The sequence below is a fragment of the Acyrthosiphon pisum genome, chromosome A2 (genome assembly GCF_005508785.2).
Source record: "Acyrthosiphon pisum isolate AL4f chromosome A2, pea_aphid_22Mar2018_4r6ur, whole genome shotgun sequence".
Classification (NCBI taxonomy): Eukaryota; Metazoa; Arthropoda; class Insecta; order Hemiptera; family Aphididae; genus Acyrthosiphon; species Acyrthosiphon pisum.
This window is the reverse complement of record NC_042495.1, coordinates 54,498,702-54,524,823: the sequence shown is the minus strand read 5'-3', so window position 1 is coordinate 54,524,823 and position 26,122 is coordinate 54,498,702. Positions and strand designations below refer to the sequence as shown.

General features: G+C 30.2%; 2 protein-coding genes across 2 annotated transcripts in view; one reads left to right on the top strand and one right to left on the bottom strand.

Moving 5' to 3' along the window:
- The window catches only part of LOC100159478 (filamentous growth regulator 23), a 59,004-nt gene extending 55,541 nt beyond the window's left edge, over window positions 1–3,463 (top strand). Inside the window, exon 7 of the mRNA XM_001942901.5 lies at window positions 1,563–3,463. Within this exon, the coding sequence (XP_001942936.2) occupies window positions 1,563–1,974 (412 nt within the window). The 3' untranslated portion in view covers window positions 1,975–3,463. The remainder of the gene's footprint in view (window positions 1–1,562) is intronic.
- An 8,059-nt stretch (window positions 3,464–11,522) lies between these two features.
- LOC100168286 (collagen alpha-1(III) chain) lies at window positions 11,523–21,185 on the bottom strand. The gene is made up of 5 exons (XM_001942950.4): window positions 20,907–21,185; window positions 17,341–17,388; window positions 15,097–15,128; window positions 14,131–15,022; window positions 11,523–14,064 (listed from the first exon to the last, which is right to left on the bottom strand). Exons 2-5 carry the CDS (start codon window positions 17,366–17,368, stop codon window positions 12,017–12,019), a joined length of 3,000 nt encoding a protein of 999 aa, XP_001942985.1. The 5' UTR covers window positions 17,369–17,388; window positions 20,907–21,185; the 3' UTR covers window positions 11,523–12,016.
- Window positions 21,186–26,122: the final 4,937 nt, after the last annotated feature.

Here is a 26,122-nt window from a genome sequence, read left to right as displayed (position 1 = left end):
TATCAATGAGGTTCGTTGGACAAAAATCACGTCTAAATTCTTATGTTGCGCGTGTGTTAGACAAAGACAGGAAATCACCGCCACAAATCCCCTTAACCGATGTGCCAAGAATTCAACATAACATTTGAAATTATTCATTTGTTGTATAGTTATTATAAGTGTTTGTCTAATAATAATTAAGATAACTTTTGAATATTAATTATAAATAATATAATAAACCCATACAATACCTACATCAAATTAACAAAATTTTCACTGAACAATATTTTTAAGTTAAGAATAAAATGAAGCACCTGTTTAATTTAGTGTTGTAAAGTACTTGAGTAAAATTATTCAAAAATTTTAAAAGTAGGTACTCAAATACGTATTTCAAAAATCTCAAAGTATTTGTACTAAAAATCAAGTAACTACCAATTTTCAAATACTTACTTTACTAATTCTTTTTAGTTTATATATTTTCTATTTTAATTTCGACCACGTAAGATTAAATTCAAATTGAGAATATATACAATATAACATTATTTTTTACTGGGATTTATACTCAAATGAAAATAAAATACTTCGAAAAATAAAACAGCAGAGTATTTAATGTGTAAAATATATGCTCTATAAAATTGATTTAAAACATGAAAATTGGTTCAACAAATTTGAAAGTATCTATAATTCCTTTTTTAATGTATTTGTATTTGTGCTTAAATACTTTTTTTGCTGAGTATTCAAATGCTTACTTTTCAAAATAAGTATCCGTATATGTACTTGAAAAGATTATAAAAAGTATTTTTTACAAGACTGCCATTTATATAAATTGTAGATTTGGTTTAGTTTTAATATACTCGTATTAAAAGTTTGAAAATAATTTATGTAAATACCGTGATAATATTTTTTTTAGGTATAATTGCATAATTTATTAATAATACAAATTTACAAACAATGGTAAAATAATGATTGTATGAAAAATTAAACTAGGTACACATCTATGTATGAAAATAATATAAGTATAATATGTACTATATTGTATAATATAATATTACATATTACATATATAAATAGTTTTTAGTAAATAAATAAATAATATTATTACGACAAATATGTGATAACTCCCACAAATTTATAATTATTTACAATTGACACTTGTCAAATATGAAATATTTATTGGTAATATAATAGGTTTAACTATAAATTATATTTAAATTTAAACAATCATTTATACATATAAATATATAATATGTTTTAGAATGATTTACCTATATCAGTTTATATTTTCTAAATCAATTAATAATTTCATGAATATATTTTTTAAATACGTAATACAAAATAATATGGAAATTGGCGATTTTCTCATTGCTATAAAATAATTGTCACGTTGATTGAGTTAATCTTAATTAATTCATAAATTCATGACACTTGATTCTTTATTGCGTGTTTTGTGCAAAATAACAATATACAATATATCCTTACATTATGTCATAATGTTTGTATAAAGCTGGTGATCAAAAGAAAAATTATTATTTTTGTTATCATAGTGGTTTTTTTATTATTCAAACGTTTATTTTATTTTACAGATTGGTTTTACTGTTAGTCAATGACTCGAACAAAGAGAATAGCCCAGAGCAGACTAGAAACAATTTAATCGAAGCATTACTGGAGAATAGGAGTACTGATCAAGCGTTTGACGTCTCATCGTCATCACCGACAACTACTTTCTTGCCGTCGTCCCCATCAGAAATTCCATTCGGTCAGAGAATACAGGAAGATGGTTCGCCGGTACAGGACGGACAGTATAAGAAATCTAGAAAAGGGGCTAGGAGAAGAGTTGTGCACAGGAGTAGGTCAACTCCCGTTTCCACCACTCCAATGACCTCGAATACTTGGCAGGGAGCTAACGACGTGGGTCCGGGGCTGAGTGATGATTCTGACGCCCGAGCAGTTGAACTCCTCAAGTCTCTATACTCGATCGCATCCAAATGGTCGTAGTCGGACGGTTATCCGTCGACGGTATTTCCATTCTGCCTGTGTCATAACCGTGTGAAAATCAAATTATTTACGAATCGTCATTATAATTTTAATATAAGTATTTTATATTTTTGTAATCGGTTCGGGATTATGAAAAAAAATGATCAAAGCCGATAAACCGTAATAATCGGACAAAACAATTACATTTTACAATATTCATACACAATTAATAATGCATCAAAATTGTATCCCCAGATCAGATTATTCTTTACTACTTGAAATGCTCAATTTCAATCATGGCCAACTATAGCTATATAATTTTTTAATAGTTCAACAATTATTGTAACAATAAAATTAGTCGGAGATTACTGCCAAATTTTGGTTTCCAACTTTCAACTCTCTTGTTTACATAGTGCGCGATCCCGAGTAGGTTTATTGACTACCTTTTATAATGATAACAATTGTCATCGTAATAAATTTAAAGATAATATTCTAATAATATATTTCTACATTTCATACTGGACGAGTGTATAGCTAATACTATGAGATTATATACAACGAAAATCAGAACGCATCTTACCCCTGTGATGAAAAATAATAATATCTTTCATATATTTTTCAATATTCAACATTTATATAATAGTTGCAGTAATTTTTAACAGTCAACTTTCATAACGGTCGCTATACCTAGGTACAATATCATGTCTATTTAGCGTTTAGAAGTAAGTTGCCATCGCCTAGTACAGAATATTATTAATTGTAAATGTCTCGACAATATACGCATAATGTAAATTGACTCTAGTCCTCGGCGAATCGGTGTGTTACTGTTTTAGGCTTACCTAAGACTTATATTCGTGTTGTATACATATATATATATATATATATATATATATTATATATTATTATATAATTTGCTCATATATCAAAAGTAGATTTCTGTTAAGGTTCAATTTTAATTGTAGTATCCAACAATTGCATACAATTAATATTGTACAACGTACGTAGGTGTATGTCATATTGTATTTTTGGTATTTATGCTTAAAAGTTAAAATGTATTTCTCTATTTATCTTTTGCACCTTATATTATTTTACATTAAGTTTAAATCTTATTTTGCATACCTACCGATAATCATTATAAGTACTTAATTACTATACTTACCGTCTTTCAAGTTTTAACCAACATCGATTATTAATCTAAAAAATGTATCATAGATTGATTGAGAGAATATCATAATTATTTTAATCTATCAGTTAAAAACGGCTTACCTACCTTTTTCATTTATTCTTAAACAATGTAAATGCGTGTGTACGTGTGAAATATATACGTTACACGCATATTATTATAATTATTAACTAGCTCGTATGAATTAAATGATGATACTTTTATAATATTTTTAATTTACTCATATTATGAGTTGAGTTACATTACATGCCATGTAATAATGTTATCACATTATATGTATTATGTAAATTGCATAATATTGTAAATAAAACATAAAATTATTGTGTATACTTAGTAAAAATTGATTGTCAATTGTCATTTAGCATAAACTGGTAACCTATTCCCGTATTCATAATTTATTACCTTATTATTTATATCCATATTATATTTATATTAAAATATTTAATACCTATGATCATATTGATATAAAAAAAATACAAGGGAAGTCACTTTGCTGTATAGTAGTTTTTGAGAAGGTCACCGTAGTGGATGTGTTAATTTGAAATCAATGATATCAAATTTACAACGATTCTGAGCAAAGAGGGCCTGTTAGCCTATACGCATTGCTAAGGATATTATATGATATTATTGCTATTAAAGACATTTATTTTACTATTAGCAATACAGTAGTTTGAATTGTTTTTGTCCATGAATATAATATAGCACTTGAAAATATAATTGTGTCCATAAAATATAATAATATACTTTAAAAGTTTCCATAACCCACAAATAATATTTTTAAATTACAACAAAATAACTAAAATTATTATTCTACGTTTAAAAATTGAATTTCATCCATATACCTATGAATTAAAATATCTATTTAAAAAAACTGCGTATATATAATTTTAGATCTTTTGGTTACAGTATGAAATACTCATGAGAAATCTTGTTTTAAATTTCAATTCTTAGCTATAAAAATTTAACATTTTTAACAACAAAATAATTTTCAAATTTTCAAGATTTTGATTAATTTTGTCAACATTTCAACTTTAAATACGTACAAAAAAAATCATGCTTTTGGATCTTTAATATTACTCAACTGCTGTCTGCTATTATAAAAACTTACCATGAACGATGTATTAAATTTTGAAGCATTTCGACTCAATGAAAAAATTTTTTGACATTAATAGAAATAAAAACTAAAAAAAATGACATTTTAAAATGTCTATAATAAATAATAATAGTTTGAAACGAGTCATAATATTTTTTAAATTATATCATGTATAGAAAATGAAAAATTAAATATTTGGTGAACATTTCAAGTACATACCTATACCTAATACTTTTTGAATCAGAACAAAGTAAGAAAATCGTTCTATCAGAGTTTGTTAATTTACGGGTGAAAATCCATTGTCAAAATTCAAATGCTCAAAAAAAATTTATTTAACTTTCCGGTCAATTTTTTTTTTTGTTGTTAAATGTAGAAATATCGGGAATCTTGTATTTAATTTTAAAACCTTAGGTATACATTTTTATACATTTTTAAGTTGAAATAATTTGCAAATTTTAGTGATTTTGACGAATTCTGTTAAAATTCTAACTTTGAATCGATTTTGTCAAAAATTGGTTTGCGTAAAAATTCCCGTTTTTCCTTAATTTTTTTTTTGGTTTTCCCGACAATTTTGAAAGTTATTGGTAATTTTTTTGTTTGATTTCTTAAAGTACCAATTAAATACACTTTTCTACCACAAAATATGTTGAAATAGAAATTCAAAAAATTTTTACTTCCCCATTTGGTGATGACAGACACCACAAAAAAAAAAAAAAAATACAAACAAACAAACAACTCAAAAAATCGCTTCACTCAGTATCTAAAATGATACATAATTTATTATACTTATTAGCTAATATATTATATTTGATTCATTAGGAGATTAAGTGGACAACTGTTCTGCTGTACAGCAGTTGTCAAGTAGTTGCCCCCCCCCCCCCTAGAAGACTTATATTTAAAAAAAAAACTTTTTTTCGGAAAAAAACTAAAAATCTCTATAAGACGTAGGTATATCACGTGCAACGTGTAACGTCCAACACCATGATTAAATTCAGCTCGATACGTATTGTGCTTGTATAGGCATCCACATTGAATCCGAATTCTTGTGGTGAGAATTTTTTTTTTTTTCATTTAGCAGCCCCCACTTTCCAATATATTTATGAAAGTGTAAATTGGCCCGTAAACTATAATAGAAGTTGGACCACCCTGGATTAAGTCACTATTGTGTACCTATGTGTTAAATTTGAATTCAATGATAAATCATTGCACACCAAAAACGATTCTGATCGAAGAGGTTTCGTCAGCTTATAATATTAATAAGTACCTATGTTTTATGATATATTTATATTTAAGTAATTTATTTTACTATTAGTTCTAGGGTTCTACTCCAGATTAAGTTAATTTTTCCCAAAAACATGAGGTCATTAAATTATACAATACATAGGTATTTAAGTCATTTATTATTGTTATTGATTTCTAAATGGACATCGATACTTCGATACCTTACCGACTACCATAAAATTGTGTGACTAGATTTGTCGTATATATATTAGCAATAATATCTTAAAATTAAGCCAATTAATCTATTTTGAAAATGTCATTGTGTATATTATAAAAAACTTATACATTTAAAATACTCAAGTCCTTACGAATAATATTTTTGAATTACAACATAATAATAAACATTTTATATTTCATTTAAATATATAATTTCTTCAAAATTCGAATTTCTATCTTCTTTCCACAAAAAAAAATTGTGCATAGTATCCATATATATTTTAGATATTTTGAATTCTGTATGAACTATACTTATTAGAAATTGTGCATTACATTTTCATGTCTTCGATGTAAAAATTGAACATTTTATAGGTATATTTTTACAACAAAATAATTTTCTAATGTTCGTGATGTTGACGAATTCCGTCAAATTGTATAACTACAGACTCTTATACAAAATTATTGTGGATTTATGCTCAATTATTATTTTTATAAGGTTTTATTCAAATAAATCATTTCAAATTTCTATAGAGGTTTATAAAAAAAAAAAAAAATGTCTAAAAATATCTCAAAAATATTTTTGAATTCATAATATTATGTGTATGAAATTTTTATATTAACATTTAATAAAAATTTCAAATATGCAGTTATTCATTTTTGAATAACAAAAAATAAGAAAATCGATTTTGTCAAAAACTGCTGGTTTTGCATAAAAAATCCAGTTTTTCTCAATTGTGAAAAAATTACTGGGAATTTTCTTTTTACTTTTTGCCAACCAAAGTATAAATTAGAATCCTTCCAGAAAAAATGTCGAAGTTGAAAATTTAAATATTTTTACTGTTACAGGTGTTATTACGGGCCAAAGAGACGACAAAAAAAAACACACACACACATCATCGTAAAATCAATACATTCATCGCTCCGCTCAAAATCATAAGAATAACATCGATGGCCTAATTTTAAATTAGCAAAAATCTATAGCAATTACGTTTTAAGGAAGTTTATTTTTTAATATTTTTATGGTTTATTATACTTACAATTTAATAAAACAAAATATAGTAAGTATAAGGTATAACAAAACAAACAAACAAAATTTTTTCTATAATTATAGTATAGTTTAATATAAATTAATTATATTAAACTATACTTAGGTACCTAGTAATTAAGACGAAATCATCACCTGTTTTATGGCTGATTTCTCAAGAGAATAAATCTCCGTTTGAATTGTTGACATTCATAATAATCGACGTGTTATATTTTTCTTTAAATAAAAATCTCAAAATTAATTATAAAATATACATTTTGTTGTATAAATTGTATTATATTTCAATACATTCGTACATAGTTCTGCAGATTGAATCAATTTTTTCATTAAACATTATCGTTTATTACTTTTGGGTTTTTCCCTTACAAAACCATTATGAATCTTGGCGGGAATATTTATACTGTTTACCCATATAAATATCATTATAAGCTACAGAAAATTACTATTATATATAAATAAAACTGATATATTTTGTTATTTTTGACTTTGTATCAAACTTATGGAACTGCAGTTTCATTTCGCAGAAAACGTTACACAAAATGACAAGTTAAAATGTCACTAAACAAGTATAAACTTTCACTTGGTACCTACTCTATAAACTAATAAATATGTAACTATAACATAGAGTTTTTTTTTTAAATTTGTAATAAATTAAAGTTATTTAATTATTAATTAATAATTAGTATTATATGTTATTTAAATCCAATATAATATATACATTGTACAATATCACCTATATATAGGATATACTTAGGATTTTGCAATGCCGTAAAATAATGTATTGGTTGTGTACCTTTTTCGTAGCATAATGTAATTTTTATTTAGATAAAACTTTTAAAAGCCGTATATTATTATGGTTAAATCAAAGGGAATTTTACTGAATTATCATTACATATATTCGGGAATTAACTTATCCGTGTTATTACTTGTTAGTAATTATTTATTAATTATTATAATACAATTATAAGGAGGTATATTTTTATGTAATAAAAATATAAGATAATCATATAACTATGGCAATATTTATATTTTAAATTATTGTTATCGCTAAAATAAATATTAAAAACTATGAAATATTTAACAAAAAAAATTATATTAAACATTAATTTTTTTAAGTACCTATACTGGCTGCTACGGTATAGCAAAACAATACAACCATAACTACTATAATAATTATAATATAGTCACTAAAGTACTTACTAGATTGTATAATCGATATGGTGATATAAAAAACATTTATACCTATGATCTTAGATACCTTATTGCGACAGTGTCGTTCTCTATTCTACAATTTACGAAAGATTAAACATATTGGTCCCGCAGAATGATAATAATATGTCAATATGTCTGTTTACAGGTAAATATAAAAACCAGGTAAGTCACTTTACTCTATACAGACATATAGTAGGTGTCGAGACGTGGAGATACCCACCTTGTAAATCGTAAATGAGTAGATCACCATAGTAGATGTGCTAAATTTGAATTAAATGAAGTTGCACACGAAAAACGATTTTGAATGGAGAAGGTCTGTCAGCATAATATGTAACTAAGTAACGATATTTTATTATGTATTTCTATTTCTATAGCCTACAGTAACGGATCTGAAGCTCATTTAAGGAGGGGGCGAATTGTATCATAGAATTTCAATATATACATATTAGTCAATAGACATCTGTTATATATAAAAAAAAAATCAATGCCCTATGAGTTTTGAGTAAAGCTAAGCCAGTTAATCTTTCCTCACCCTTGCGTAACCTCATCCACGTTTTTAATCTAATAAACAAAGCAATAAGCAAAATACCAAAAGCAGGAAAGCATAATATGGTTATCAGCTAGGCAGGAAAGTTATACTGTTATAGGAAGTAAAATTGGTAAAATACACAATAAACATTTTAAAATATACATTAATTTTAAAAATCTGTTTTAAATTATAAATGAGGCAGTTTAAACAAAAATATTTTATAATAAACTCAAATATTAAGAGGACGCTACACCCGCATGTGGTGTCTCCGTCTTACAAAATATGTATACAACACAGAAAAAACTGTTCTGCGCGGGATAGAACCACTCAGGCTGTAATAAAAGTAAAGACTCCAAATTGATAGAAAATATAGTTCAAAACATAATAGGTATGTGAAATATCAATATTTTTTTTGATATGACTTATACGAAAAAAAGTTCTTATTATTTCAAAATCCATTATTTTTTATTTTTTTTTCAAACTTCAATAACTCTTTCTGTAGTTCCGATATCGAAAACAAAAATTATATTTCACAGGTAAAGTTCTCTTTTTATGTGGTGACAATTTAAAAATGTGAAATGCAACAATAAAAATAAAGTATTGAGCACTCAATATTAAAATTGAGTTATTTACCACAATCACAGTGAACAAAATATTTAATTTATTTTATAAAAATGTGATAACAGATTTATACGGCGGTGCAGCACGCTGTAGCACTGCTTAGCGGTAAAATGATTTTATCTGTCATTCTATCTATAATCTAAAACTATAAACCGTAACCAATTGCTTACAGCAATTGTGGTTATAACCAAGAAAATATTATTTTCATATCTATGGTTATAACCAATTTCAAATTTGTTTTGAGCATTATCTTGTTATTTAAATTCGAAAATTTGTATTGATAATCAAAAAACAATATAATTGATAATATTATATTCAAAAAAAATACCTTTTTTGTATCATTTATTAAGTTATGACTTATGAATTTCATATTCATTGTATCATACGGCGCTATAATTCAAGTAAGAATATCCCTAGAGGGGGGGTAGTCGCCACGTCGCCCCCCCTCAAATCTGCCCCTAATAGCCTATTTGTAATTTATTTTTCTATAAGTAACAATACTGTATAGACTATAGGTTGAACACATTTTTCCCAAAACCAAATCGTATAATATATTATTATAACAGTAATCGGTACGACTGTACTAGGCGGTATTATTAACCAACCAATCTAAATATTTTTTAAATGTAATTATGGGCAGAAAATGACTTTTCTTTTGTCTGTTTGAGTTTAAACTTAAAGACAATATCAGACGTGTTTCAAGTTTCTGCGATTTATTTATTGAACTTTAAAACTTTTAATTAGTATATTTACTTAAAATAATACAATCATATACCTAGTAGGTACATTATCCTCGTCTTCACTATAATGTAAGCTATATTTTTTCGTTACACCAAACTAATATTGTAATATATTTAGATAGAGAGAAAAATATTAGGTACATATCTGCACATATTTTTATATAGGTTATAATAATTATTGCAGTTGTGTTTTGCTCAAATTATTATTATTGTATTAAATATAAGCTTTTAGAGTATGTTTTTGAACCACTGGCAAGACATTGTGCTCCAAGTTCCAAATTGTTACATTTGACTATTGTATGTACCAGCGTTAAAATCGTTAGCTCAAAGTTCGTGTTATTTTTGTATGATATGAAACTTAATAAGCTATCTGGTTGTATAATGGATACGTTATTGCGTCTCTACAGTTGTTTGTTTTTGGTCATCCACCATTCAAAAATTAAAGTGACACAGCAAATTCACTTTTATGCATTTTTAATAATACCGATGAATATTATTTAAATGTATTTAATTATTTTGTTCGATTTCAAAATAAACTGCCCGTCACTCTCCAGCATAAATTTATAATTTTTTTTTATTTTTAAAAGCCATTAATTACATTTTACATTTTAGTGTTTTGGAAATAGTATGATAACGGATTGTTTAATTGAACTATTTACATAATACTTCATAATAAAATGTTAACAAAGTAAATAATTATATACACATATAGTACATATGAATACATAACATTTTAAAAGCTATACAATGTATAATGATTTATAGCCAAATATATTGTTTATATTTTCCAAAAAACTTAAGAAAAACATGTAAGACATGCACAACATGTAGCGCAATCCTTAAATCATGTGACTGTTTTCTGGACGTATTTAAAAGCAAAGTTTATCTTTTTATTATAGACTTCTTATATTATTCCTAGATCTAACAGTGAGACTTGATAACAAGTATAATATTAGGTATTATTAATTTATTTCTATTGATATAATTGTTTTATAGCTGTTAGTAAATTAATAATAATTATTATCTAGTAGATAATATCTACATTATAATCTAAACTTTAATTATGGTATATTGTATGTATATAAATACAAAATAATTAAATACCCAATACTTTCTTAGGACCCACAATAAGGTACTTAAAACCCGCCACCACATTTAAGCGAAGACAATAAATTGTCTCACAATAACCCTCTTGTCTCTGCGTTTGTAACCATACAAATAATTATATTTCTTGTTGATATATAAGACTATGACATATAGGTAACTGAGGGCACTATAGTTTACGGAATTACGGAAATAATATGTACATATCTAATTGGCTTTATAAATTTGATTAAACTAAATAGAATTGTATAGTTTTGTTTCTTTTATGCAATTGATGATATTTCTGTTAATTGAGTATTGATCAATATATCGAGTCTCAGTGGTTGTCCTATCTGTTGCGGGACGTGGTATTTGTTTTTATAACAGCTATCTATGGTAATTATTTTTGTTTTTAATAATAAAAATAGGTATATGGCTAATTGTTATGATATTTTTTTAAGGAACTCAAATCTTTATACGTATTATACTTTGTTGCCAAAGAATATAATTCTATATTTTATATTAAATTATTATTGAACTATAGTTGTGTGTTACCTTATTGCACATAGGACATAGGTAGGTAGGTATTATAACGGTTTTGTAAGGTTCATTTCATAATTAAAACATTTGTTTGCAAACTAAAAATCAATTCTATTTCATAATGTTGTTTACATTGCTTATAGTAATGGTAACACAGTTTTCGATACATGATTAATAGATTACTTAAAATATAGTATAAAAGTATAAAAATGCAAAAAGATTAAGATTTGTGTTCAATATAAACATATGAATAAAGCAATTGTAAAACGCATTCCTTACAAGTAGTAATTTACGAGTATGTTATTTTAATATGTTTGATGCATAATTTAACAACATTTGCAAAAATATGATATAGCTTATATTGTATATACATAATATCATACGAAAATATGGTGAAGCGAGATTTTATATAATACTCATCTATATAGTATTTAGATTATTGTTTATAATATAGTTGACTTTAAATAAGCAAAATAAGCTATTGTGATTAATATTATTTATAAAAATATTATAAAAAACCTAACACTAGGTAATAAATTTGATAGTAAAACTAAATTATGGCAATTTTGAGCTTAGGTCATCATTTTTTATACGGTGGCAAATATTCCCTGTCTGGTACGGGTGGTTTATTGTAAGAGTTAACAAACTGCGCATCAGATAAAGTTGATCCTGGGTATGAGGCAGAAGTTGGTGATGCACCTGATAAAGTTGAGCTTGGACCATATGATCCCACAGTACTTCCTTGACTGGGGTAAGGTGTTGTGCCTGAACTTCCAAATGGACCTTGAGAACTTGGTCGACCGTTATTGTTCACACCTGTAGATGGGTATGATGGTGTAGCTTGTGCACCTGGGTAGCTACTTGGACGTTGACTCGGGAATAGTGCACCTGTCTGTGATGGATAATTTGCTGTTGGGCCTTGTGATCCTATTTGTCCTGGGTAGTTGGCTGACGGACCTTGAGAACCAGACTGTCCTGGGTAGTTGGCAGATGGACCCTGGGGACCCGATTGACCTGGATAGTTGGCAGATGGACCTTTGATACCTGATTGGCCTGGATAGCTGGCTGATGGACCTTGTGGACCATATTGTCCTGGGTAGTTGGCAGATGGACTTTGAGAACCAGACTGCCCTGGGTAGTTAGCTGTTGGGCCTTGGAGACCAGATTGACCTGGATAGTTGGCAGTTGGCCTTTGAGAACCTGACTGTCCTGGGTAGTTGGCGGCTGGGCCTTGAGGACCAGACTGTCCCGGGTAGTTGGCGGTTGGGCCTTGTGGTCCTGATTGTCCTGGGTAGTTAGCGGTTGGACCTTGAGGACCAGACTGTCCCGGGTAGTTGGCTGTTGGACCCTGAAGACCAGTTTGGCCTGGATAATTGGCGGTTGGTCCTTGTGGTCCTGATTGTCCTGGGTAGTTGGCGGTTGGACCTTGAGGACCAGACTGTCCCGGGTAGTTGGCTGTTGGACCCTGAGGACCAGTTTGGCCTGGATAATTGGCTGTTGGTCCTTGTGGTCCGGATTGTCCTGGGTAGTTGGCGGTTGGACCTTGAGGACCAGACTGTCCCGGGTAGTTGGCTGTTGGACCCTGGGGACCAGTTTGGCCTGGATAATTGGCTGTTGGTCCTTGTGGTCCTGATTGTCCTGGGTAGTTGGCGGTTGGACCTTGAGGACCAGACTGTCCCGGGTAGTTGGCTGTTGGACCCTGGGGACCAATTTGGCCTGGATAATTGGCTGTTGGTCCTTGTGATCCTGATTGTCCTGGGTAGTTTGCAACTGGGCCTTGTGGACCAGAAATTATTGGGAAGTTAGCAATTGGCCCTTGTGGTCCAGATAAACCGGGGTAATTACCAATTGGTCCATTAGGACCAACTTGTCCAGGGAAGTTAGCGATAGGACCTTGTGGGCCTGATTGTCCTGGAGAACCTACTTTTGAGTAGTCATAAATATTAGCGTTCAAGCCATATAGACTTTCAGCAGTTGAACAATCAAACTGGTTCCACCAGACACATACAAAGTGTTGTTGGTGGAATATTGTTCCATTAGGGCACAAGAAATCGTATTTAATATCATTAGAACATATATGGAATACTTGACATCTGGTTTCGGTATCAGCGTAGTATCCTGGTAATCTCTGGTTACAAGTAAATGAAGTATTTGGTATTTCTGATAGTATTGGGTAGTCAGTACCTGGTTCTCCGGGTATAGCAGAAAAGTCACCACCTTCGTAAGAACCATCATCATTATTTCCAGTAGGCGAGTTTCCAGATCCAAAGCCGTTTCCAAAACTAGCAGGTCCTTGACTACCACCATTTCCACCAAAGAAACTACTAGGTCCTTGTACACCAGCATTTCCACCTCCAACACTGCTAGGTCCTTGGCTACCACCGTTTCCACCAAAGAAACTGCTAGGTCCTTGTACACCAGCATTTCCACCTCCAACACTGCTAGGTCCTTGGCTACCACCGTTTCCACCAAAGAAACTGCTAGGCCCTTGTACACCAGCATTTCCACCGCCTACACTGCTAGGTCCACCAATTCCGGCGCCTCCATAACTTGGCCTGGATCCACCACCAACACCATTGCCAAAACTATTTGGTCCTTGTGTTCCAACATTATTACTTCCATAATTGCCTAAAAATAAATTGCACCGTGTAAATAGAAAACAATTTATTATTTATTTTTCACTGTTATATTTACCAGGTGCACTACCTATACCAAAACCGCTTGATCCCTGGTTGCTTCCAAAACCTGTTCCTGGTACAGAACCACCACTACCACCATAACCAGGAGCATTTCCGCTTCCAAATCCAGTAGTTCCTACATTGTTTCCACTTCCATAACTACCTGGGGCATTTCCACTTCCAAATCCAGTAGTTCCTGCATTATTTCCACTTCCATAACTACCAGGAGCATTTCCACTTCCAAATCCAGTAGTTCCTACATTGTTTCCACTTCCATAACTACCCGGGGCACTCCCACTTCCAAATCCAGTAGTTCCTACATTGTTTCCACTTCCATAACTACCTGGGGCACTCCCACTTCCAAATCCAGTAGTTCCTACATTGTTTCCACTTCCATAACTACCCGGTGCATTTCCACTTCCAAAACCAGTTGAACTTGGTGTTCCTGAACTTCCACCAAATCCGCTTGGTTTTGAACTTCCAGATCCAAAACTAGATCCTGAACCAACACCATATCCATTACCACTTTGAGGGGCTCCTAAGCTTTCTTGTCCACTTGGACCATAGCTTGGTCTTGTGTTTGGTCCAGAAGAACCATCACCAGATGAGCCATATCCAGGCGATGAACCTGAACCAGTAGGGAAGTTTCCAGGTCGTTGTGCAGTTGAACTAGGGAAGTTAGCAGTAGTGAAATCTTGAGGTGCAGATGTTGGATAGGCTGTTTGGCCACCATACCCACCAGTAAAACTGGGCGTACCAGTAGCTCCAGTAGAACCAAATTGGTCAGCCTGAGTTGGGTATGACGAAACCGTTGTAGGGAATGAAGTAGGATAGCTAGTGCCGGGTATTGCTGTAGTTGGGCCGTTCAGGGGATTTGATGGTTTGTTGTAATTATAACCACTTTGAGCCTAAAATAAATATATAAAATATACTAAAGAATGATAATTTTTTATAATATGTCAAATATATGTAAAACACTTACCAATGCATAATGGGATAGTGCAAAGAGGGTGCCTGAAACATATTAAAAAATAATCATTATACGAATAATCAATAACGTTTAGGTATTTAATCAAATAACATACAAATAATTATTCACGCAAGTTTGTGAATTACAAAGGAATAAAATACCTAGAGTATTTAATTTAATTAGATAACTGATCAAAGAGTTTAACCCTGTCGAGGTTTATGGTTGTTTTAAACATTATGTCACTTAAATTTTAGAATCTATTGTTATATTTAACGACTGACTTCACCAATTCTAATTTGTGAAAATCGAGCATTACCTGTTTAATACGTGACCTCATTCCCTACATAGTACATATTTTTAAGAATTTTCTCACGAAAATACCAACAATTATGCAATAAACTTTATTAGCGTGTTGTAAATATTAACTACTTGCAAGATATTATTTTATATATAAACCTACAGCACCATTTACCCACTTGTAATTAAGTCACCAGCATTCTCTTTATATTTTAAATACGTTTCCAGAGTTTTTTAACAGAAGTACATGTACTGAAATACTAATATTTCCTAACAATTAAAAAGCAATTTAATGTGTGTAATTTTTATTATTTGGATTCAACATCTTTCACATACGAACAGGCATGTTTTAAATAAATTTAATTATTCTTGAATTTGTAATTCTTATATTACCTAGTCAAAGTTATTTTTTATGTCTTCGATTAAAATTAATACAGTATGGGCTTAATCAAAACAATTTTTAAACTTAATTGTTTTTCCTTGTACGTATCATTAAAAATTAATGTCCGATAATAATAATCTTATAACTGATTAATGTACCTAGTATAATATTAAACCCACATAAATCATAGAACTGCGAAAGCATCAAATGGAAATATCACTGAAAAACGCACTTAAAATTATTATTTCATTGACTTTCAAGTTAGCTATTTTTTAAAATAAAAATATAGAATATTCGAGTTTATTAATATTGTTAAACAATTTAGTAACAGTTTATTTTTCACACTATCGACCAACACTGCGAAATAGCTGTTTACTATTATTATTGTACTCTATGCATTGCTGTCACGCCTAGTTTGGTTGTAAAATTAATTTTATAAACTATTTAAACGGAATATTACGCGCTCGTCTACATTTCTTCAATAAAATTATATCATCACGATGATCGCGATACAATCTTCTTTTCCTGAGCTAACGCCTTGTTGACCACCAGGCTGTGACTTCCTTATAGTTTGACGGCGTAACTCGTCATGTGGAACAATTAATTTACTCGGACGATACAATATTATTTTATTGTTGTGTGGTTTTAACAATAAGGCGAACGAAATGAACAAATATTGTAATTGCACGGAAAACACGTCTGTTAAGACCGTTTTGCAAGCCTCGGCCGTTTTGGTTTGCCGGATTCGGACAAATTGAGCAACGGAGCCGCCAGCTGACGAGACGGATCAGTCGTCTCGTTCATCATCTCGCACGGTCACGACTTCATGCACGAGCTCTGTTTGCACACTGCAGTCACCGTCGTGTTTTCTTTTGAAAACCTGGGTGAAATATAACAGTCGATATGTGTACCGTCTTCGCCGGAGAGAAGAGTTGTGATATATTTAAATTTTATTTTATTTATTATTATTATTATTTTTTTTTTTTAAAAAGATTCCCATTGTCGGTTGTGAAACGATTTTTGAAAGTTCATAAATCGCCGCTGTAACAGGGAAAAGAATAAATTTCATTCCCAAATGACATTTATCCCACGAAGTCGGTACGACACGTATTCGGGATGGGAATCTACGATAACCCCTCTAGGTCGTTTAATACCAATTACGGCATTTCATTGCGAAAATCGTCTGCAAACGAATTGGCACACTATCGTCTATTATTATTGCCACGGGATCTTATCGTAAAATGTTATTATAAACATAACTTGTGTTCGACGTGCATCCGACAGCTAATCTAATATCACGAACGCAATTACGATTTGCACTGTCGAAATTTCACGAAAAAAAAAAAACATCGAGCAGCAATTTATAGTATGCTTCGATACAATATGTAATTGGAAGAAACCAATAGAATTCGTGATGCTATCGATTTAATACACACAAATCCCGCACGCATATTATCTGATGCAGCTACATTATATACATATATACAACTATAGTTGTGGCTATATAGAAGAGCTTCGATCACATGGTCGATTAATCATAATAATAGATCGCTCGTGTTACCATTGAATTTACTTACACAGCAACCGCAAGAAAGACGAATTCATGATGATTGGCACACCACCACCTGAAAACATAAAACAACAGTTTTAAAATAACATTACGATATGGTTAGGCACAGTAAATAATATTAATATTATGTTATACAACAACTGCAGGGCAACGGATTTGACAGCGTTAGGTAGGTATATTATATTATTATTGTTTGCGGCTGATTTCGTGCGGATTTCATGTGTTAATGGTGCAACAACAATAATTATAGGTACCTATACACATATTCCCCATTTAATGATTGTCTGGATCGAAATCGCCCAATGAACGAAATGTCCGGCGCAAAACAACTAATAGTTTATAATAATGCCCGTCGACACGTCCTTCGGGTCATCAGTTCCGACCGCTCTGTGTCAAATCGAAATGCGCACGGTAATACGTGTATGTGTATGTATATATATATATATGAGTAGGCACCTAACATGGTTAAATTAGGTATAAATATTTAATAATCGTCGCCCTCCGGTCTGGTGGTCAACGTCCCTATATAACACGATAATTACAGTGTTCGATTTAGTCACCGGTGCGGGCATAGAGCGAAGGCGATGGGGCGGCAGCGGCGGCGGCGGTCATTCCGGTGTAAAATTTGCGAGCAAAGTTCAAGAGTATGCGCGTATGACCGTGTAAGGTCTACGAGATCGTTGTCGGACTAGGAAAATCCGGCGGCGGCGGCCGTTCCGTTTTGAATTTTTTGCTCACCTTCGGTCAAATGAAACGACCGTAATAATACAACCGAATTGAATGGCTTACGCACGCCGCAGCGTATCAAATTCATTGTTTTTGGAGTCTGTAGTGCGGTCGGCGACTCATCTGTAGTGCGACTAATGTGTTTTTTTTTTTGTTTACTCGTACCTATAGGTACTTACTTTACGACCCATGCGAGCTGCAACTTTATAATAATATATAATAGCGCACGTCATTATTATATCGATCCAATGGGGTCGAGGAGTTCATATTATTATTAAGTCACAGCATAGTATTATAATATTATAGATAATGTTGTGCTCGATCGTTATATTGTTTGTGTCACGTACTGCGGGATGTGGCTTGAACGGTGAAAAAGTGAAATAAACGCCCGTAAATCGATAGCGCGTCGTAACGATCTATTACATATTATATCATTATGTAAACGACGGGGTGAACTTGAACGCCAATAAGTGATGATAGTAATAACGAGACTATAATATTTTATGAATGTGATAGACCGGTGGTGTTTCCGTTTGGTACACTACACTGTAGGTGTGTATGCGATTTACTCGTGATATTTTTTTCAAAAATATGCAAAAATGTCAAATAGGTACTCTCGGGCAATCCGTAAATAAAAAGAGAACCCGTTAACCCGCTGTGGGTGGAATGGTCAGTATTTTAAACTAATAAACGTAAAGTTGGAATCTCGCCCGAGTGGAACTACATATAGTTGCGGCTTCTTAGTCAACTCATTATTATTAACGTTCGAATCTCGATGAAGTAATGACGAACCAGATCGGTCAAATCGGACGTTTGTCGTCGTGTCGTAATCATTCTACATAACCTATACACAACATATAGGTAGATATACGTTATTGTTACTGTGAAATATGTACCTATGTAAATACATTAAATTCGAGCGAAGCGTTTTGCTCGCAAATCACGTAACACACGTTTCCGAACGATTGTTCGCCGCCGTTATTATTATAACACGCCACTGTGTATTTCTTCTCACACTCGAAAAATGCGACCGTTCCAATTTCGGATGCGACCCAGCGAACGGTTTGAAAACGCGGCGATGATGATATTTTGCAACCGATTAATGTCAGTTAATTATACGATTTACGAGTAAGCGCCGGTGGCCGCACAATAGTATTATACACCCGTATACATATATATATATAATAATGTGACGTTAGACGTTTGTTTTATTATTATTTACAATGTTTTATAATGGGAACGAACATGGACCTGCCACATGTGCACAATAGCATATTATTATTATTATTGCGTATAACATATTTTGTGTATCTACCTACCGAGTTCCAATAATTAAAAACGAATTTCGGTCGATAAACTAGCTGTATGTATAACAAAACATTATTAGGCCGTCTGTCGTTCTATATAGGTCCTGCGCACTTTACCTACGCCATTCGATGGTCTGCCGAACCTCTCAGTTTCGCTCTCTCGACGTCGTTTCCTCGGACAGTGTATGTTGGTGGTGATGGTCGATATTAACGAAATGGGACTGTATTCGATACTACACCGTGACATTAATCAATAATTACTTGTCTTACAATTGGTTATCGTCCCATTTCATAACGGTAGGTAATTCATTTAAATTGAAAAATTACCTATCAAAATCGTTTTAATAGTATTTTAGTAGAAGAAGAATGCTTCAAATCAAATTATAATATTATTTTCTCTCAGTTTTATTTACAAAAATAACTTAATGTTATTCGAATGGCTGCAACATAATTATACGAATTGTTTCCTATATTATATACCAAATCATGGAAATTACATTTCGGCCATCTCAGACCACGACCATTGCCTTTTTAAAATCTTTTTTATATTGTGATTTTTATTTTGTAGGTATTTGATAACAAAACTAAAATGAAGCATTAATGATTTAAAAAAAAAAAATGTTTTAATGTTTTTGGTACGCATTACTATTATAGTTAGGCGATATAATCAAGTTGCTGTGTCCTTCGATATATAACTCAAAACCGGACATAAAATGTCTACGTTTTAATAAGTGTTTGACTAAGTATATATGTATCAGGCATTGGTTAATTGTTTTTAAATTGATCACATTTTTTTAAAAACACAATTTTTTTTTGTAATTTATCATATTGAAAAGATAACTTACGTCTTAATTGAAATGTTGCTTTTATAAAAATATGAATTGTTAAATTTATTTATAATAAATTATGAAATATTTTACAATGTAATAATATTTTAATACTTTGCGATAGAAATGATAATAGTTGAATAAAAAATGGATACCTAAATAAAAGCAAACGGTGCTCAAGTATTGAAAGTATAAGATCATATGTTATCACATATATGGTACAACCGAATAACTATATAAAAACTAAGAAGTATATAATAATAAACTGATATACGATATTTCTGAACGTTTGTTCGGTACCAAAAGGGCTACTATAGTATTATTTTATTACACAGGTGCATAATAAAATATAATGATACAATATTATAACAATGGCTACACCTCGGATGGTGCACTTGGGCAAACGCCATATAATATAATATATACACCGTGTACGAGTATAAACGAATAGGACCTTTAATATACAATATAGAGTACATCATGAATGCATATAACTTAAGACAGAAAATGTTAATATATTAATTTAACAGCGTTTCCGCCGGAGACGAATATGTAATAATATGGCTAGAACGAATCGCATCGTATACGAACAATTATACAATAAGAACTGCAATAAATTATGATGCACGAGTATCTCTCTCTATATATTATATTATCTTTTATCGATGCAGTGATAAATTAATATAGTATTATAATATTATCAGACTTCTTACCTTTTAACCGACGACGGGTGGATAGAATTATCTGCGGCGGACACCGCGGGTGTGTATAGCACAAAAAAATTTAATCCGTAGACGATTCACACTTCGATGTTTTGTTTTATGATATTACTGTAGTGTACGATCACACTCGTAGACTTTAACGCACGACGACGCGTCGTACGAATATTATTTTTAACGAAAAAAATACGGTAGACGACGATGGCGAGCGCTGCAGTGGTGTGTGCGTCCCTGTTGGTGCGGCGAGCGGGTCGACTGTGAATGTTCGTTTCGGGAGCACGCGATTATTTATAGGTCCGAAGCTTGCGGCCCGTGGGGGCGAAACACGTCACCCACACTGCAGTGGGGTCTATCCCCCCGTGGCGCAGACGTCATAAGCACTTTCACGAGGAGGACGTCCGCGGAGACGTTCGGCGGCGTCTCGTCACGAGGTCGCGTCCGTCTTGTGCGTGCGTATACTTACGCCGTCGTCGCATCGTCACCGCGGATCGTACCTCGCGCGACGACGAGCACTTACACCCACGACCTGTTGCACCGTCGCCGCCGCCGTGGAAGCAGCCGTCCGCGCGTGTATAGTATAATATTATTATCGCTACGATTATTACAATATAACTTAATATTATAGTATCATACACCTAGGTAATGTTTTTATCATCGTTATATATTATTCTATATATACGATATTTTTGTGTGCCTATACGTACGCATCTCACTCGCTAGCCGTCTCCGGGATCGATCGGTCGTCGCTATAAACGCATTATAATAATATAACCGCGGTATATCATTTTTAAACCTGCAGTATGCATAATATGCAGTATTATAATAATGAATAGAGTATAATAGTACCGCAATATAATATTTCTGAGCAGCTCATTGTGGTTGATAATATGGCCAGCGATATACCGGCGAATTAACGTTCGACTCCTCCGCGAGATTTGTATATTTTTACCTATATACGGTATAATATCATAGTAATAGACGATTCGAAAAAAAAAAAACACTACGTCAAGTTTTTGATTCGTGTGCGAACGTTTCGTAATAATATTTATTTTATACATTTCAAAACTATATTATATTAATCACATCTGCATAATTAAACTACAAGAGTGATGCATTGCTTTTCCACCGTGGCTGATCAGATTCCGTGTATATGCGCTGCAGCAATAATTTAATATTTTATCGTTATTATATATTTAAATCGTATAATATATAGGACATTATAGGTATATAGTCGCTATTTATAATCTGTGCTATTCGTTCACCGTAATCTCAACGTTGGGCGTGAAACTATTAAATTTAAATTAGTAAATTATGCTCAATAACTTGTAAGTACCTAAACTTGTGGATTCATTAGCATTTACGGTGGTTTTGGTGGATTTTTTTTAAGTTTTTGAGACAATCATTCCGATCCAAACCGTAATCCACACTCCATAATATTTGGTATACAATTACATATTACATATATATATATACAGTTTGATATATTTAAAGGTAAACATTTATTTTCTCGAAACGTATTTAACGTTTTAAGAAATATTTTTAAAGTTATTGAAAAAAAAATGTTTGGAAAAAAGATATTTTTACTTTTTCTATAGTTATCAATTTTTAAGCTACCTAGTTAATTTATTGAATGATAGCGATCATATTATGTATTTACTTTAAATAATTATAAGTTATAAATAACTCTCTATATAATTATTTATTTATGTTAGAATCTCAAAAAAATTAAAAACCAACTATTTTTTTTCAAAATTAAATTTTTGTAAATATTAAGCATTGAAATTCTTTAAAAAAATATTCTGCTTTGAAATACGAAATTATGAATGAATTATAATAATAATAAATGTAATATTAAATTATAATATTTATAATAAACTATGTATAGGTATGTCATTCAAAAAGGTAAATACATAAATACATTAAACACTTTTAAGAATTACAAATTTGTTTAACAATAAATTACTATTTAAATTTTAAATTATATGTATTAAAAAAATATTTCCAAAAAAGCTTAATACTTTTCTAAGCAATAAAAATAAGTAATGAGTATTTACGTAAAAGAATCACCAGTATTCTAATATTATCAATAGTAAAACAATAATATTAAAAAAAAAGAGTGTAATAATGTTTTTACAAAAAAAAAAAAAATTCACAAATATGTTTATATATTTCGGAAAAAATTAAATATTTTTTGAAAAATGTGCTACAGGTACATAACGAAATTTATGCAGATTTAAGATACTTAATAATTAAAGTTTGTGGAAAGTTAAAATTCAAACTACATTTTATATCAGTAAATTGTATTGTTTGTAAACACGTCGATCGACGAACATTCAGACATTTAAAAATGAAAATAAAATTATTGAAATAATTATTTATTAATTAAATATTAATCACGCAGAATATAAAATATTATGAGAATTCCATAATTTAGCTGAAACTAGGTAGGTAACAGATTTAATATTATGTAATATTAATAATATATTTTTTCTAATATAACTTATACCTACCTACTTTTATTTGAATTCCAAATACTATTAACTATTTTCAAATACCTTTATCATTTATTTTAAATAGATTATAATAACAGGTATAGTATATTATACTATACCTAACCTTTCTAGCGTATATGAATTACGACTAAAAAAGATATGTATAATATATATAGGAAAGAATATAATACAATATATATTATTCGGGCTCATTGATTCCACACTCAGGTTTAGGTACCTTAGTACCTATATTATTCTGTTTTTCTGTTTTAATAATTTATATTTTTATCAATAAAGATCGTATAGTAGTTAACATTATCTTTATATATATTTTATGGTACATAATATTTAGGAAAAAAATTGTATTTCTATACCTAAACAGTCAATCTGATAATAGTATATGATATTATTATCATATATACATTAAGATTCAATTAGCTTAAAACAAGAAAAAAGGTCTTTGGGAAAATATTTTATAATCACATGAGACATCTCCAGACCTTGAATCAGACTACTTGAGAAATGTTTTCGGTAAAATCGTATTACACATCAAGAAGTGGCACTGTGATATAACAGGCATATGACAATGTATTGTAGGTACTTATAACAAAATTGAGAAATATTTTAATATCTGAAACAAAATATGAAATCATTTAAATAAACAACGATCTACCAAAAATCGTCAAAAAAAAATGTATTAACATAATATTAGTTACGATTGAAAATTGAAATAAATTTTAAAGTTATTAAATGCAAATTAATTATTAAATTATTTTTTAAATGGTACATAATATTAAATTAAGAAGTAGTTATACCTAAATATATTATGTATTATTACGGACTTGCATAAACAAATTGATTAATTAAATGATTCACTAAAATGACGTAATAGACCATTGGCTTACTATGGATTCGTTAAATGTTTATTATATCAAATCTAACTCGGCATTAATCTGTTATGTATTCGATAAATATTAGTCTTAGGTTTAGCTGAAAGATCATATAAATTTATATTTTATCAAACAGTTATGAAATTAATTATATATAATTGTCTGTAGGTATCTTACTAGATAGGATAGCATAAATCAATTGGTATAAGTATCAGCTCATATTATTTTAATTGATTTTAAGTAAATGTGTTATTGAATTATGCTGAAATAAATGAATAAATAAATATTATTAAAATATATGCTTAAAAAATGTAATTTATGTCCAATTTAGTCCAATATAATATACATTTTGAAAATTGTATATAATAATTTTGTGTTTATATTTTTGTTAAAGCTTCAACATGTTAAATAAAGTAGCCTAATGTTGTTTCATTCGAAATAAATTAAGTATATTGTATATTATGGTTCATATACTGTCGTTATATCAATTTGTTTATTAGAGACTTAATGTAGGTACCTAAATAATTAAATATTATACAAAATTGTACTCAAAACATTTTTATTGTACCTCACTTATTACATTTATATGAAATAAAAATCAAAAATGTTCTCATCAGTGTGATAAGCAAAGCTTAGATTAGGTAGCAGTATTGCGATGTAATGTGTAAATACAATTTTTAAACAATAATAAATCTAACTTGTGTAATATTATTATCATAATGCTATTCGGAACCGTAGAAGACCTTGGTTAACGAACTCGTTAACTCATGTTAACTCATGTTATTTAATCTAACAAATAGTTGATGTCTAATTAAAAAAAAAAATAAAATCATTTAAGAGTCAAGGGAATAACAATAAAAAGATTTCATTTCATTTCCACATTTTAACTGTACGATTACACCAACTACCTACGAATATTTTTGTAATGAGTATTTTATTCTTTCCTCCAGGAGTAGAAAATAGGTAAAAAACTATTTGTTAAGATACCTACTCAATGACTTCAATTATATTATACTAAATATTGTATAGATTATAAAATAAAAAAAAAATTCTTCAAAGCTTAAAGAAACAAGATTGTCCTTTGAATGCTGCAAATACATAATGATTGTAATGACATAATATGATGATATGTCTCAATTAATAAAATAAAATTATAAATCATTGGCGTCCTATTGAAAGCCACTATTTATTATAACTCACTTTTCCGAAATTTCACAGGAGAGCAAAACTTTATATTAGTCGAATAAAAAGTTTCTAAAATTGTACCATTTCAATATGATTAAATTTTAAATAATTTTTTACCTAAAGTAAAATTTAAATTTGGATTAACAAAAATCCAAAAAAATTAAAAGAAATGTATCGACATTGATTTTTAATCAAACGCTTATGGTAGGTAATTATAACCTATATGAAAAATAAACTGATCATAATGCACTGTATTTTTCTTTATGTTTTTGATTATACTTAGGTAAGCGTAGGGTTGTCGAGATTTACTATCAATGAATACCTTCCACATTTAGTGACAACTTTAGCATATAATTAGTTATTATACTTATATAGTGATGTATATACATATGCTTCAATGCCTTATTTTTTTTATTATGGATCTATATAAAAATATATAACTAATAAAATAGGTTATAAATAAATATAAAATATAATATGTGATTCAAAAAGGTTATAACTTATAAGTTATTGCGCCGAATGATACTGAGGTACGTGTGGCGTACTGGTGTATTCCTACATCGTTCATTCCAGCATCACATAATATACGTTTGCATTATTTATTATAAAGACCGGATTTATATGTTTTTACATATCGTTACTG